The sequence below is a fragment of the Mustela nivalis genome (assembly GCF_964662115.1).
Source record: "Mustela nivalis genome assembly, chromosome: 1".
Classification (NCBI taxonomy): Eukaryota; Metazoa; Chordata; class Mammalia; order Carnivora; family Mustelidae; genus Mustela; species Mustela nivalis.
The window spans coordinates 112,300,205-112,317,294 of record NC_139020.1 but is presented as its reverse complement, the minus strand read 5'-3'; the positions used below and the strand labels follow the sequence as shown (position 1 = coordinate 112,317,294).

At 38.6% G+C, this 17,090-nt stretch overlaps 1 protein-coding gene across 3 annotated transcripts in view; it reads left to right on the top strand.

Annotated features, from left to right (window-relative positions):
- Nucleotides 1-17,090, top strand: part of ATP13A4 (ATPase 13A4) — a 129,676-nt gene that overhangs the window by 91,282 nt on the left and 21,304 nt on the right. For 2 of the 3 annotated variants that reach the window (XM_082728354.1, XM_082728355.1), the window contains exons 18-25: nt 1,608-1,732; nt 5,859-6,022; nt 6,839-6,961; nt 8,169-8,248; nt 9,709-9,751; nt 10,174-10,283; nt 12,313-12,409; nt 13,934-14,006. In XM_082728354.1, coding sequence (XP_082584480.1) covers nt 1,608-1,732; nt 5,859-6,022; nt 6,839-6,961; nt 8,169-8,248; nt 9,709-9,751; nt 10,174-10,283; nt 12,313-12,409; nt 13,934-14,006 — 815 coding nt within the window. The remainder of the gene's footprint in view (nt 1-1,607; nt 1,733-5,858; nt 6,023-6,838; nt 6,962-8,168; nt 8,249-9,708; nt 9,752-10,173; nt 10,284-12,312; nt 12,410-13,933; nt 14,007-17,090) is intronic. The other variant, XM_082728356.1, reaches the window with a different exon arrangement.

The following is a 17,090-nucleotide window of genomic DNA, read 5'->3' as shown; positions in this document are numbered from 1 at the left end:
GTAAATGGTCAATCACTTGACAGACTGGCTTTGCTTTCCATAAAACCCTCTGACAGCAAAATTTCTGAAAAAGGAAATAAATTTTCCTAGACTGCCTATCAAAAAAATGGTCACATCAGACACCAGAGCACTTCAACTTAGGGTACCCTGTCTGAGCACTTCCTCTGTGCTGGGCACCACATGCATGTTGTTGAGCCAATCCTCGAACCAGGCAAGCTAGTCCTCAAGTTGTTGAGACAGATTAGATAACAAAGAATGGTGAGTGATAAAGGAACAAATAAAATGCATACTATCCTGAGGCAGAGGTAAGATGCAGAGGGAGCTATTTTTTCTACCTGGGGAGGTTTTTATGGGGAAGCACATGTGAAGTGGCTCTCAAAATATAAATGGGAAGTTTAAATGGCAGATCACAGGGGAACTTACAACCTTCTCCATGAAATAAGAAAGAATGTCTTACGGCAGTCTAGAGCAAATGTTTCGAGATGGTTGAGTACAGAGCATAGCCATGGTGGCTGGGTCACCTTGTCTGGACGTTAGGGTAGTTGAAGAATTTAGTGATAGAGAAAGCTGAAAAATTAGTTTGGAACCAGATTACACAGAGACTTAATTCCAGGTTCCGAAGAATGGGGAGTTCCTGGGGTGAGTAGTGCAAACTCTGCCGACTTCCTTCCAGCCATTCTGGTGGAGATGTTAGTAGTGTCTTAGGAGCATGACTGACTTTAGCCCCTGCCCCTGGCTGACGTGAGGCCCAGCATTGAGATGCCCATGGCAAGCAAGGCCAGGTGCTCTCCTGGGTGCTGCTTTCATTCATATTTCAGCCAGAATTAGACAATACTGGTGTCTTGCCCTTGTGTCTGCTAGAGAGGTCTGGGTCTCAGATAAATGAATCATGGGAGAATTTTTGGGTCCCTGAAAGGTACCCCAATATTACTCCCCTGCACTTAATTCCATGAAATGTCTTGGTGATGGTCTTGTGATTAGGAGCCTCAGAGGCCCCACTTCCTTGCAGAAACATTCACACTTTATGCAAAAGAGCAATGCTGCCTGTCTGCAGAGGGAGGAAGGGAAGGGAGGAGAGAGAGGGCTGTGTTTTGAGCTTCATATCTCCTGGGGTTGAAAGAGTATTACTTATAGGCCTGGATTCTGGAGAAATTGGCATTTTGTTTTCTTGTTCTTGAGCCTCACTTAACTTTGTACGATGTTCAGTACCAGAGCTAGAACTCCTCCCAGGTGGTTGCTAACAGGTGAACTCCTCCCAGGTGGTTGCTAACAGGTGAGGTGCTGGAAATCAGACTAGTCACAGCAAAGAAAGAAGACTTTGAATCATTTGGTTCATTCTCTATGAAAGTTAAAGCAAATATTTCACTTAATAAATACTCTCTTTTCCAATTAATTCAGTCAGAGTAAATGTCTCGGTGCCCTTCCTGTCCCCTCCTGCCTTCTTTCTGGGTATTTCCTGGCATGTATGTAGTAGTTAAGGAATGGTGCTTACGCAGGTGAGTGGGAACCACTCTGACAGGAACCTATTTGCCTTTGCTTTTGTTTTGCTTCCCCAAAGAAAGACCACGATGTGCTATTTCTGCTCATTTATATGTATATATTTCCAGGGACAAAGTAGAATCAGACCTGATATTTCTGGGATTGCTGATCTTGGAGAATCAGCTGAAGGATGAGACAAAACCTGTTCTGGAAGAACTCATCTCAGCCCGGATAAGGACTGTAATGGTCACAGGTATAGAGCAATATATATGTGAAAACAGAAAGAATTTGATGCGGAAATAGGCAAGATTCACTCATCTCCTAAATAGTGTTGACAACCTCCTGTGGGTTGGACACCATTCTAGGTACTGGAGATTGGCAACAGAAAATGCAAAGTTACTGTTTTCACCAAGTTTCTATTTAGGTGAGGTGAGATAGAAAATCAATCAATCAGGTGAGAAAATAAGCAGCTAGCTTTAAGAGTTATGAGGTACATGAAACAAAACAGAATGATATGGTAGGTAAAGTGTGTCTGACTGGCTAATATATATGTGATATCCGCTCAGAGAGGGGTCATTTGGGATAACACCTGCCTGATAAGAAGATGTGAGCCATGCAAAGATGGTGATTTTTGTTAAATGTTAGAGGAAGAGAAATGTTCAGTCAGTGTGGTCTGCAAACTACACTGAAGGCCCATCAATAATGAGGTCTATTATTCCGGTAGTAAAAACTGCTATACCCGTACTTCTTTCAAACCCCAAATCACACAAACAGGAAAGGGGTGAGAAAGGATCATGCAAGAGCAGTGTGTGGAATTTCTTAATGAATCCTTCTAAGTGGAACTGATGATGTCTTAATGCATTCATTTGTTTGAGTGTGTGCCTTTCTTCCCCTGCTTTTACGTCCAATGCATTTAAATTGTGATAATTGTGTCACCAAGATTACCCCACCAGAGCCCATATTCCCCAGCCCACTTTCCCTGAACCCAATGTCACTGCAGAGAACTCTAGGATACTTCTACTTTCCCCTCTGTACTTCTCCATCTTCCATTCTATTACCGCAATCCAAGAGACTTTAGGATCACTTTTACTCTATCCCTTTTTAGTCCCTCAATCCAATGTCTAGGCATTGCTGAATTAATTAACTACTTCGGATTCCCCTTAGGTTATGACCCTTCTGTTTCAAAAATATTTATTTAGCACTTATTTGACACATTCTCACAATCTATCCTTAGTATTGAAATGAAATACATAATTCTGTACACTACCTCTTCTCTTCTGCCCTCACGTAGGAATTTCTGTTCTCTTTCTTGGCTCACTTGGTTAAATATTTTTCCCAAGACTTGTCCTTGGATAGGATGGAAGGATGATATGTTCTCTGAATTCTTACATATCTCAGATATCTTTCTTCACTCTGACAGGTGAATGATATCTTGCCTGGGTATAGGATTTAGGGTTATAGTCTTTTTTTTTTTTTTCTTAATGATCTCAGATGTTATTACAAGCCTAACATCTGTCCACTGTAGTTAATTTGTTCTCTTCCCTATATAATCCTTTTCTTTAATTCTGGAGTTTAGAAATGCTACCGGGGTATGTCTATATGTTTATCTTTTTACATTAATTGAATATGGAACATAGTGAGCCTTTTAATCTATCTTCTTCCTGTCAGGAAAATCTCTTCTACTGTTCATTTAATTATTGCCTTTGTTTTGTCTCCTCCTTTTTCCCTTCTGGAGTTTCTGTTGTTCACATGATAGGCTTCCTGGATCTATCCTCGTAGTCTCTTATCTTTTTTCTTGTGATTCTGTATTTGTTATAATTTTGCTTTGTGTTTAAGATTTTTTTTTTTTGTATCCAATTTTTCCAAAGCACAAACTCAGGTTCCAAAAATGACCATTATTACCTCTTAAGTGTTAAGTTCTGAAATCATGTTTTGGGGCAGTAATGGCCCTTAAAACCTTTTTTGTTTTGGTAGTGGTGGGGAGAGAGGAAGGTACATTTGAGTTTTTTTTAAGTGCATTCCTTATTTTTAATGTTCTAATGAAAGTTTCATCTATCTTCAACAACTACTCTTTTTTGACTTTCATGTGTTCTGGTTGTTCTGCCTGATCTTTTCTTGCTTAGCTTATGGGATTTCTTGAATAGTTTGTTATATTTCTCTGTCAGATGATTGAGGCTCAGACCTGGGCTGAATATCCCAAAGAGTTGAACTTCTAGGGTGGTGGATAACAAAATGGTCTTATGTTGCAAAGCAGCCAGACTCTTGGTGACTTGCTAAGGCAGGTGGTGAACTCTTCTTAGGGCTCAGGGTTCCAGCCTCAGGGTAGATAGAGAAGCTCTCACCCATTAATTAGCTCTTCTGGAGATTCTCGTAAATACTTTGGTAGAAATCTGAAGAAAGCCATTTCAGGGATAGTCAGCCAGGTGTTACGTTATTTATTGTTCAGTGGTTGCTCCAAGGATCACAACATCTGTACCTACCCTTTCAAAAAGACTTACAAACATAAAAGTCCTCTGTCTTTTTCTCCTTTATGTTATAGTTGCCACGTATATGCAACAAATTATCTTAGATAAGTAATAAGACCTATCTAAGAATGTCTTTATTTCTCTTTATTTCTGAATGATTCTTCCGCTAGCTATAGGAATCTGAGTTGACTGTTCTCTCTTCAGCACTTCAAGAATATTCCACTGTCATCTATCTTCCATGAATTTTGATGAGAAATCTGTGATAATTCAAATAATCATTCCCTAATATATAATATATTGTTTTCTCTATCTGTTTTTAAGATATTTTCTTTACCTTTGTTTTTAGAAGTTTGATTATAATGTTTTTGGGTATGGTTCTCACTGAGTTTATTTTGCTTGAGATTCACCAAACTTCTTAAATATATAAATTTAAATCTTTTACCATATTTTGAATTTTTTCTGCTTCACTTCTTCAAAAAAAATTTTTTTTTCCTGTTCTCATTCCTTTCTCCTCTCCTTCCTGGACTCTAATGACATGAATCTTGTTATTCTTCCATCTCTGTTCTTTTGTTTTTAAATTTTTCTCTCTGTTTTTCAGATTGCATAACTTCTATTGATTTATCTTTTAAATTCATTGACTTCTTTTCTTGTCATCTCCATTCTGCTCTTGGGAGCATCCAATGAATTTTTTATTTCAGTTATTATATTGTTCAATTTTGAAGTAGTCATTTGGTTCTTACTTACCGAGTGTTTTTTTTTTTTTTTTTTTTTTTTACTTGAGAACTTCTATCCTGTCATTTATTTTAAGAGCACTAACCTTCACCTCATGGAGGAGGCTTATAAGGGCTGCTTTAAAAACATTTAGTTTTTAAAGTCCAACATCTGGGTCATCCTTGGACAAGCAAATGTTGATTTTTTTTTTTCCCCCTTGAGAATTGACTACATTTTCCAGGTTCATTTTTTTTTTTCCATGTTGAATATCCTAAACATTTAAATTATTATATTACAAGAACTTGGATCCTGTTAAAATCCTCTGGAGATTGTTGAGGCTGTTTGTTTGTTTGTTTGTTTTAGCAAGGAAAACTCTAGGATGTATGAGGTGATTAATATCATAGTTCAGTTCCTGAGGCTTTTGCTTTTCTCTGGGTTTGTTCTATGCATGCACAACTCTGAGTTGAGTTCATATCCTGAGTTAGTCTTTTTGTCTATCTATCTTCTTTCTTGGGTCTGTCCCATAATTCTTCAGCCTTCAAGCTCTTTATTTTTTTTTTCCCCCCCTGGTGTCTTTGGCCAGAAAGATTAAGTTTCTCTTGGAGTTTTAGCTTCCTTCACAGCTCTGGGACTAGGGTTCACATTCAGGTCAAACATGTGGGAAGAAAGAGAAAAAAAAAAAAAGCCCAAAATATCATCACCTTGTAGATTGTTTCTCCAGATTCAACTCTCTTCCACATTCTGCCTGCTTATGTTTACTTTTCAAAATCCTTGGATAGTTGTTTTTTGTATTTTTCCCATAGTTTTCCACTGTAATCAGTGGGAGAGATAGATTTTAACGGTTTTTTTTTCCAGTTTGGCTGAAAGTGGAACCACGTGATAAAATATTAAATCAGTGGGGTTTTGCTTAATGTTTACCAAGCTAACAAATGATGGAGATAGATTTGAAATTCACCTTTTTCTTTTTCCTTCCCACTCTCTGGAAAAAAGTATACTGGTAGGTTATGAAGTAACCAGATGAAAAGCAAAAAGAATCACAAAAGGGATCATGAATCCATGGAGAATCAGAGTGAGAGAGACTTAGAAATTATTTATTTTCACACCTAAAACAAGTTCTGAACTCCTTACCCTAGTTTTCCAGGCCATACATGAATTGATTCTATTTATTCAACCACATCTTGCTATACTTCTCCTTTCTTGTAGGTGACAATCTTCAGACTGCAATAACAGTGGCCAGGAAGTCTGGAATGGTTTCTGAAAACCAAAAAGTCATTCTCATTGAAGCAAACGAAACCACTGGGTCCTCCTCAGCATCTATAAGTTGGAAATTAGTAGAGGAGAAGAAACAGATTTCATATCACAATCAGGTATACCTAAAAAACAGACCTTTTGCAATATTATGGCTCACAGTGTTGGCTGCTGAGCAGCTCTGATTGGCCAAGATGTACAGGTAACCTAGAGTCAACATATTTCTCCAAATGTCTAACACATATGCTATTTGAAGAGCTCCCATCACTTTCTCATACTGCCCTACTGAGCTTTAATGTACAGTGTTTTCCTGAGTGCTGGGAAGAATTCATTCTTTCAAGCTTTGGCTCTTGTTGGCTCTATATAAGAAAGAATGTAGTAAGCGGGACTGTGAATCTAATTTCTCATCTTCCTCTTGCTTGCTAGCCATCCCCTCCGGTCCAAAGGAGATTTAGTCCCTGGGAGGGAAACTGCTGTGTGCATTGGAAAATTAGATTATGTCTTCAGGGTGGGAAAAAAAGTTTTATTCATCTATTCCCAATCTTGTCAGTATCTTATCTCCATTGTGTCCTTGTGGGACAATATTAATCCTATAAGAAAACAAATTGTAAGTTCTCACTTCAGGGAAAGATTTGTTAAGCTGTAATGCTTTGTATAGTACACTTGAAATGTGTGAAATGTGCTCTTTTCTGGGACTCACCACAGTCAAATCAGGATGAGAACAAGACATGAGTAAGTGTTATTCTCCTATTCACTAGAGGCTGTTTGTGCAAAGATTGATCTAGCAAAGAGAAAGTGCTTCTCTGAGGAATCAGGGCTGGAGTGTGACTCTTAAAGAGACACCAGACTGTCATCTTTTTCTTCTCTTTGATATTTTTGTGGTTCTTTACCAAATCTCTATCAAATGTGTAAAGTAATTGTGTCTTGCTTTGCAGGATAATTATATTAATATCAGGGAAGATATCTCTGATAATGACAGAGAAGGAGCTTACCATTTTGCCTTAAGTGGAAAATCTTTTCAGGTTATAAGTCAACATTTCAGCAGCCTACTACCAAAGGTAATCTCCCAGTAAAGATGCTGATGATGTCACTTACAGAACATGTTCCTAAGTAATTTCAAGCCTCTATAGATAAGATATACCTATTGAATAGATTTTTTAAAAAGGCAGATATTTTTGTTGTCTCATTTCCTACTAGATTTAAAATCAGTGAATTTGATTAGACAATTTCTTATCTCTATAGGAATAAATTATTAAGGAATTCTCCAATCATAAATATAGCTTTTGGGTGGCTGTCTTTATATTGGCATAGTGAGGGGTCTCCTACTATAGCGGAAATCCAGCAATTATACAGGAAGGCAGGCCAAGAATAGAGGAATTCCATTAGGTTTTTGATAGAGAAACCTTATACAAAAGCCAGTCAAACTTAACACTTTTCTGATGAAGAACAATAGTGGGGGCAGGTAAGTATTATATATAACATGTAGACAAACTGGAAAAAGACTATATCCAGTATAATACAAAGATAAATGGTTTTTATTCTTTTTTTTTTTTTAATTCAATTGCTTATCCTCTTAGGTACTATTTAGGAAAAAAAGAATAAAGACTTTGAGGCTGACTGAACATTAAGCTGAGTTACTGCCCAAATGAGCAGGGAATGTAGAGATTTAACACAGAAGAATTTAGACTCTATAGGATAAAGCTCAGGTGGATGAAGCTGGTATAGGTTTAATATCTCCAAACCATCAATGTTCCATAGCCCAGATTAGGCTTGGGATATTAGCTGAGTTTCACAATTGGTCAAGTCCAGATGGTGGTTAAATCAAAGATCACAAATTGTCACTATTTCATCATTAGGCTGTTTTTCTGCTAGTTCTGAACAATTTTCTCAGAAGCAGTTACCTCTTTTCCTTTTCCTGGGATGTTAACCTCTGGATATCTCATAATTTCTGCTACTCTACTGACTCAAGATTCCATTAAGGTCTGGATTTTTTTTTTTTTTTTACCATATTTTCAATGACAGCTCAGCTAAATTCCTGAAGATCATCATTTTAATCAATATTTTTATTACATCTTTACTGATTTTTGGTCTCCTGCTCACTTATTTGATGACTACAGTCTTAATGTCTTAAAATCAAAAAATGGACTTCTTGGAAACAAACAATTTTTGCCCTTCATGGATTTTGTTACCCAGTGTTCTGAGTATTATCAATTACTTCATGTATGGCTAACTGACATGCTGCATTTTCTCTCATGTTCCTTACAGATACTGATCAATGGGACCATCTTTGCAAGAATGTCTCCTGGGCAGAAATCCAGTCTGGTGGAAGAATTTCAGAAACTGGAGTAGGTTCTTTGCCATTTCGGGTGGTATGAAGTGCCTGGAGGCATGGCAGTCAGGGGGAGTGTAAGAGGTACAGGAAGTCACCTACCTTGGCCAAGGCAGTGGTTCTTAACCTAACTATATATGACAGTCAACTCCAGAGTTTTGAAAACATAACAATACCAAGATAGTGTTGTCCAGAGATTCTGATTCAGTTGCTCATGTGAGGCTTAGACATTAGTGTTTTTTACAGATCTCCTCAAGTAAGTCAGCTGTGGATCCGGAGTTGAGAATCACTGGACCAGGACATATAGGGCATGAAAATGTAGGGTGAGAAATGAACGTGGAAGTGTAGTTTGAGTTCAGCTCCTGAGATACAATGAAAATTTAGATTTTATAAGTTATCACAGTTCTGATATAAGGTGATTTATATGGCAAGAGATTCACATAACTTTAAAAATATGAAAACATTTATATGACAGAGAATCTTTTCTGTCCTAAATCAGAAAAATTATTCTCTTCCAACACAAGGGTCTTCATTACAGAGTAAACAGTTCAATTAACGTACCCATCATTTAGGACATTTTATTTCTTGTTAATAGAACCCATGGAGTCCTGAAAGCTTTCTTTACTTCTGGTGCTGGACCATACAGATGTAACTTCTACTCCTACTCATTCCCACTTAATCCTCCTACTTGAGGAGGCAAGTTTCTTGATTCAGAATGCCCTGTCTTTTCCACATGGTTGACAACACAGACAGTAAATGAGGTGCCTTCATATGACAGTGTGGAAGAGAAGTATAGCAAATTCGGTAAATGCTGTGAGAACACTCCTACCTTAAAAAGCAGACTATCTATAATTTTTGTCACCAGTGAAAGCAGTCTGTATGTAACCTCAAAAAACTATCCTGAGACAGGGATGTGTTTTCTTTCTTCAAAATCTGGGCCTGGCACTGCATTTTTTAGTTGAGTGACTGCTAAGATGGCAGATCTCCTCTCCTGTTACTATTAACAGCACCAACAAGTAATTTTGTTTTGTTTGTTTTGTTTTCGAGATTATAAGGCACTCTTCCATACAGCACCTCACTGAATACGTATAACACTTTGTAGGAGAGAAAAATGATAGCCAAAATAGCCTAGTGATCAGGTCCAAAGATCTCTGTCTGGTTTCAAATCTGTTGCCCTCTTCACTGTGCCATGGTATCACATCGTCATCTGTGAACATCCCACTTTATAGCCAACAAAGTCACTTCCTAAAACAGCGATGTTCAGGGTCTCCCTGAAATGCTTGGATTCAGGAATGGTGCACTGGACTGCTGAGTCACACTTTACTTTTAGTCAAACTAGACTCTTAGGAAAACTCCCTTACAATGAATAATCAGTTCAATTCCTCAGTAATGAAGTTCAACTTATCTTTTTAATTGGAGAAATTAATAGGTAAAATTGCTCTGATATCTCTTACATTTGACATGGTTCCCTTTTAGTTACTTTGTAGGTATGTGCGGTGATGGGGCCAATGACTGTGGGGTAAGTAGCTGTCAGTGTATGGGGCCATAGTGGCACTAGGACAGACAAAGACTTACACTTGATTGTGCTTGCCTGGAGTTCTCTAGAGATAGTATCCCTGGGATATACACTACCTCCATTGTTCTTGTTGGAGAAACTGATGTAGAAGGTTTGGGAGGGTTTCAACCAAAGCCACACAATGCCTTAGTGGTTGGCATAGACCAAATGAGGTAGAATATGGCTCTGGACTCCCCACTTCTTTGGCCAAGTATCCCAGTGCCATATTTTTCTTATATAGTAGGCAGAGCAAAATCTGGCCATCTCCTGGCTAGTGCTTGGGTCCACAAGCCACATTGTGGCTAGCTTGACAGACTTTTCTCATGTAGCCTTAGGAAAGATATATGTGAGTGTATATGGAGAGTAAGCTGACTCTTTGCTTTCAGGCTTTGAAAATGGCTCACGTGGGCATCTCTTTATCAGAGCAGGAGGCATCTGTGGCCTCCCCTTTCACTTCGAAAACTCCAAACATTGAGTGCGTACCTCACCTTATCAAGTAAGTAGATGCTTTCCACTAGCATTGTTTTAATCTCTCTCGACTTTTAGGTACAGATTCCATTGTTCTGTCAGGGAAAGAGCAGGGAAACTTTGTGTCCCTGGATGGGGAGGGTGCTTTGCAGGACAATGCAATCAGCCATTCTAATCCCAAGTGAATTTACCAGGAGTTAAAAATAACTGTGGGAGAGCAGTGGAATTTCTAATGAAAACCACTCAATAGGTTACTTTTAGAAAATTGGAATCTAGACTTTGTTACTGCTTTGTAAGTGTTGCTCATATTCTTATTATTGTTATTTTTACATGGATCTCCTTAGATGCTTTATGATGGGGGATGGACAGAAACTTTTTCTTTCCCACCTGCCCTCTTTTCTGCTTGGCTCTACGCTTTTTGGAATATTCTTTCCATCTCCAGTTTTCAAAATATTTATTCATCTTTGCTGCTTCTACTAAAATTTCCCTTGGCATTTTATCTCTGCCTCCCAGAATATGTACTTCTACTTTATTTTATTTGAATCATAGAGATGGTTAGCATTGTGGCTGCTTTGGGCTGTTATAACTAATATGTATTTACAGTTTGTGAAGTGCTCTAATACCTACTATCTTATACTTCAAAATACCCTGGAGATGTAAGAATGGTCTCTATTTTCTTTTGCAAATATGGAAATTGAGGTTCAATTGATATGCCCAAGCTCAAACAGCCATATAGGATTAAAAATTCTATTAAAATTGATTTTATTTAAATATGTCTTATCTACAAACATCGTACTATTCCCACCACATTAAAATAATAATGATTTGGCTAGCTCTTCCCAATTTTTAAAAAACTTATGCATGTATTTGACAAATATTTATAGAGTAGGCACTTAGTGCCAGGGACTGGTGGAGACACTGAAGACCCAGAAGAAAGTAAATCACAGGGGCGCCTGGGTGGCTCAGTGAGTTAAAGCCTCTGCCTTAGGCTCGGGTCATGATCCCAGGGTCCTGGGATCAAGCCCCACATTGGGCTCTCTGCTCAGCAGGGAGCCTGTTTCCTCCCCACCCCCCGCCTCTCTACCTGCTTGTGATCTCTGCCTGTCAAATAAATAAATAAAATATTTTTTAAAAAAAAGTCAATCACACATCCCTTGATTTCATAAAGCTTTCTTACGGATAAATCAAGGTAATGGGAAAAGTTGGAGAGGGACTGAGGAGGTAGAACTGGCTGCTACAGGTGGGTGGTATGTGAAAGCCTTTCTAAGGAGTGAGATGAGAAGAAACTATGTTCTGGTGAAGCAAATGATAGCAGCAGAGCCCCCAAACAGGAAAAAGCCTATTTTAAAATCAGACTTTGGAATCCCAGGAAAACATTTTGACCAGAAGGAAATTTAAACTCTGTTTTCTTTCCAATGAAAGATGTAAAAGTGACATTTCATAAGTAATCTATTTTATGCTTTCAATATATACTATTTACTCAGATTCAATCAACATGAACAGAAATGAGCATGCTCATTGTTTCCAGTCTATTTAAATTCCATGTATGACTAATTTCAGTACTGTTCTAGTCCAGTTTCAGAAAAAGTTGGGATTGCCAAATGAGATTTGAATGAAGTGAAACACCTGCAGGAAAATAGCCCCCAAGTGTGCAATCTTATAGAAATCCCTTAGTTCACAGATGAAGAAACTGTGGCAGAAGGAAACTGACCTTCCAAATGACATCAGTGTATAGGTGTGAGATCTGGGACCAGTTCCTCTGACTCTGGGTTGACAAAGTTCCCACAAAAAAAGGACAAGACTAACACTCGACCTGGACTCCATAGCTGGACCAAACCTGTGGACCTCGGCCTGAAATGGGTGTTTCCTAAAAATCTAGTCCTATTCTGACAGCCAGCTCCCATGGGCTCAAGGCTGTCCAGTCTGTCAGACAAACAGTTGAATAATCAGGCTTTTGAGTTTTTTCTCCTGAGCTCAGCTGAACAGCACATTGTAACTGACCTCAATTCTTTCCATTCCTTTCATTTCCTCACTTTTTCATTTCTTTTCTCACACAGGGAAGGACGTGCAGCTCTAGTGACCTCATTTTGCATGTTTAAATACATGGCTCTGTACAGCATGATTCAGTATGTTGGTGTTCTGCTGCTCTACTGGGTATGACTGGGGACCTGAGTTCTTGGTTAGTGAGGACCAAAGCAAGTCGTGGTGTACCACCCGTCCCAGTTTGCAATGCTTTTTAAGAAAGAGTGCATGTGAGGAATTGCAAGCTCCAGTAGCCCCTCTAAAACCACCTTTATTTTGAAAGTAAATCAGAAATAGATGAATGTACTTGGGAAAAGTTGATGGTGTCAATTCTCTGACTCTCTTGACATTTTAAATGCAGTGCTTGCTGAAGATCAGAACACAGCACTTTCTCTCTCGCTGTTGCTTCTGCCTGCTTGGACCAGGTCTCTATCTTCCCAGTTGCAGTGTGACTCTACTCTAGGGTACCATTCATTAGAGAGATGATTCTCTGATTGGCGTTGCTGCTAAATATTTCAGAGCCCGCTCTCCCTGGAAAAACAAGCCCTGGTTATTAATGTTTGCCAACTTTCATGGTGTAAATACTACCATGGCTGGTTTCCAGCTGTCTACCTGCTGTCACTGAGCATGGAGTTGGGAGAGATATACAGGAGCATGCCATTATGTAGTACTTGCACCACAGAGATGTAAGAGTTGTAAATTTCTTGAAAGGCATAGATAACAGCACAATGTAAGAAAATGATTAGGAAGTGGTGGGTTTGGGAGTATTTATTAGCTTTGTTTTTAGCATAATGTATTTAATGGTAGATTTGTATGACTTAAATTTTTATAATGGCTGTGCTTAACAACCAGTTCAAAAAGATCCCTGAAAACTTAGCAATTAATTCTCACGAACCAGTACAAGCAGCTTATTGTTGATTCCTTAAATTCCTCTCTATGTCTTGCCCTCTCGCCTCTGGATTGAAGGATTTAGTTCTGTTATTTTCAGATTACCTATGTCTCTTCCCACTCATTAATGAATGAGCTGGAGAAGGAGAAGCTATGTATGTAAATTTGGCACTATTTTGGAATCCCAATAATACATGTTATAGAGTTAAACACAGATCACCATTACTTTTTTCCACTAAAGGGTGGGGGAGGCAAGGAAGCAAGTTACTTAAAATCAGTAAGACCTTCACACATTTTTTTCTTAAGAATATCTAACTGCTTTATCAGAACTTTCTAACAATGCCCCCAAATGCAAATAGTGGGTTCAGGTATTCTTTTGCCATTAGTAAAATTTTGGTAAGATCATCACATACTTAACAGTTGTTACTCCTGGGAACTCACTGTTTCATTGTGCCAGACCAAACCCTGACTTCTCTGCTAGAAGGTAGAAAGAAGATCAGAGATGAATCTAGTGGAGTGAGATGTCCCCCTCAATAAGGGGTTACTGATGCACAAATGACCCAGGCCAGAGAGCACACGAGGGTATCCTCCTGGCCAGAGAGGGTTTCCCATCCTTGCCTTTGGTACTCTCACTAATACAAACAGGACCCTGGCTGCACCCTCTCCTTGTAAAATTTTATGTTGCAGTGACAAAATGAATGCAGTTCATGTCAGACTTCATCTAAAAGGTCATAATTTTTTTAAAGTCATTTTCCTTTTTATTTTCAGGAGACAAACAGTCTTTCAAATTACCAGTTTCTGTTCCAGGATCTGGCCATCACAACTCTTATTGGCATAACAAGTAAGATATTTTTTAAAAACTCCCTTTGCTCCCTTCAACGTACTTCCTTCTGCCCCAGGAAATAAAAACTCTACTTTTGAATGTTGGGCAAAAAGAAAAGTATTAGCAAAAGGAAACCTGGCTAGTTCTTTTTTTGCTTTCTACAAAATACAGAGCTTCTATAATGGTCACTAAACATTTAAGATGAAAAATGCTCTTTGAAAATCAGGAATGCTGACCACAGTATGCTTTCTGGTATAATTAATTACAATTAAAATGTGTCCAGCTTATAGAAGCTGAATGGCTTTTATGTTTTCCATCTTTAAATCCTAGCTTTTCAGGGTTTTGAATGGATATTAAAGGTAGTCTTTCATGGTTTCTAAGCTGTTTGTTCCAGGCTTCCTCCTGATCCTTTCTCTCTATCTGTCTTCCAGATCACTAATTCTATCTCCTGTCTCAGTTACCCTAGCTTTGAGAGAGTTTAGATTAGATTGGAACTCATTGAGAGCATTGTGAACCTCCTCCCTGGTAGCTTTAAGCTTCGCCCTAACATTGTGAACATCCTGTCTGGTCACTTTCACTTCAGCCCTAATCAATTCTGTTTGGTCATCCATGGCTTTCTCCAACCTAGCTATTGCCTGGATAAGTGTTAGCCTGAATTCTCTTTCCGACATATTGTCTATGTTGATAGCCGTTAGCTCTGTTGCAGAAGGTCCATCCTCTGTATTTTTCTTCTGTTGGGCATTCCTCCTCCTAGTCATTTTGGTGGGAGATGACTGAACAGATGTAGCTGGATGTATCAACTGTGGTGCAGTCAAGGTGCACCCTGGAACACTTCTGAGCAATCAGGATTCCCCACCCAAACGAGGGACAAAAGAAAAAAAAAGAAAAGAAGAAAAAAAAAAAAAGAAGAAAAAAAAGGAAGAAGAAAAAAAAAGAGAGAGAGAAAGCGACAGGAAAGAAAAGGAAGATGAAAAAGAAGTTTCAGCCCAGATGGGCCCCAAGGTAAGATTTATAAAGTAGACAAACAAAAAGAGATAAAAAGACTGATACAAGTATATGACAAGAGAAAAAAAAATATATATGCAAATAAAGAAAGAACCTTGTCAAAAAGAACCACAAGTGTAAAATTTACATGCTATCAGGACAAACAGCATGGTACTGGCATAAAAACAGACACACAAACCAGTAGAACAGAGTAGAGATCCCAGATATGGACCCTCAACTCTACGGTCAATTAATCTTTGACAAAACAGGAAAAAATATACAGTGGGAAAAAGACAGTCTCTTCAATAAATGGTGCTGGGAAAACTGGACAGCTATATGTAGAAGAATGAAACTCGACCATTCTCTTACACCGTACACAAAGATAAACTCAAAATGGATAAAAGACCTCAACATGAGGCAGGAATCCATCAGAACACAGGAGAACATAGGCAGTAATCTCTTTGATATCAGCCACAGCAACTTCTTTCAAGATATGTCTCCAAAGGCAAAGGAAACAAAAGCAAAAATAAACTTTTGGGACTTCATCAAAATCAAAAGCTTCTGCACAGCAAAGGAAACAGTCAAAAAAACAAAGAGGCAACCCACAGAATGGGAGAAGATATTTGCAAATGACAGTACAGACAAAAGGTTGATATCCAGGATCTATAATGAACTCCTCAACACACACGAAACAGGCAAACATATCAAAAAATGGGCAGAAGATATGAACAGACACTTCTCCAATCAAGATATACAAATGGCTATCAGACACATGAAAAAATGTTCATCATCATTAGCCCTCAGGGAGATTTAAATTAAAAACACATTGAGATATCACCTTACACCAGTTAGAATGGCCAAAATTAACAAAACAGGAAACAACATGTGTTGGAGAGGATGTGGAGAAAGGGGAACCCTCTTCCACTGTTGGTGGGAATGCAAGTTGGTGCAGCCTCTTTGGAGAACAGTGTGGAGATTCCTCAAGAAATTAAAAATAGAGCTTCCCTATGACCCTGCAATTGCACTCCTGGGTATTTACACCAAGGATAAATATGAATGTCATGAAAAGAAGGTCCATCTGTACCCCAATCTTTATAGCAGCAATGGCCACGGTCACCAAACTATGGAAAGAACCAAGATGCCCTTCAACGGATGAATGGATAAGGAAGATGTGGTCCATATACACTATGGAGTATTATGCCTCCATCAGAAAGGATGAATACCCAACTTTTGTAGCAACATGGACGGGACTGGAAGAGATTATGCTGAGTGAAATCAGTCAAGCAGAGAGAGTCAATTATCATATGGTTTTACTTATTTGTAGAGCATAACAAATATCATGGAGGACAAGGGGTGTTAGAGAGGAGAGGGGAGTTGGGGTAAATTAGAAGGGGAGGTGAATCACGAGAGACTATGGACTCTGAAAATCAATCTGAGGAGTTTGAAGTGGCGGGGAGGGGGGTGGGAGGTTGGGGTACCAGGTGGTGGGTATTATAGAGGGCACGGATTGCGTGGAGCACTGGATGTGCTGAAAAAATAATGAATACTGTTTTTTCTGAAAATAAATAAATTGAAAAAAAAAAAGTAGTCTTTCCATTAGGCCACCCCCACTCTCACCTCTTAAGTGTCTCCTCAGTGTTCCTGCTGTAGGATTTTTCCCCAACCCATCCACTCCCCATTATCTTTACTATAGTCTCTACTTCCCTCTCTGTTAAATATGAATGCCAACAATTCCACTTGTACCTTTAATTTTACTTCCTCCTACCTTCTCAAGGATTTTTTTTATGTAATAATCTCTTTTTCCACCATCCTCAGCTTTTCACTGGTCTGCTAGATCATTCTTATCAGCATATAAATATATTTCTTATCTTCTACAAGATCTGATAATTCAACAAAATCATTAACTACTGACTGAGTGCTGAGCTTGTACTACTTACTGAAATGGACACTTAGAATACATTTGTGAAAGAACAAAAACAAATAAAACTTCCTTTCCTTACATTCTAGCAAAATAGCACCGCTATCTGCCTAGTTGTTCAAAAACCTGGAGCCATCCTTAGTTTCTCTTTTTATTACTCTTCACATCCCATACCTATGAAATTCTGCGTGGCTCTACTG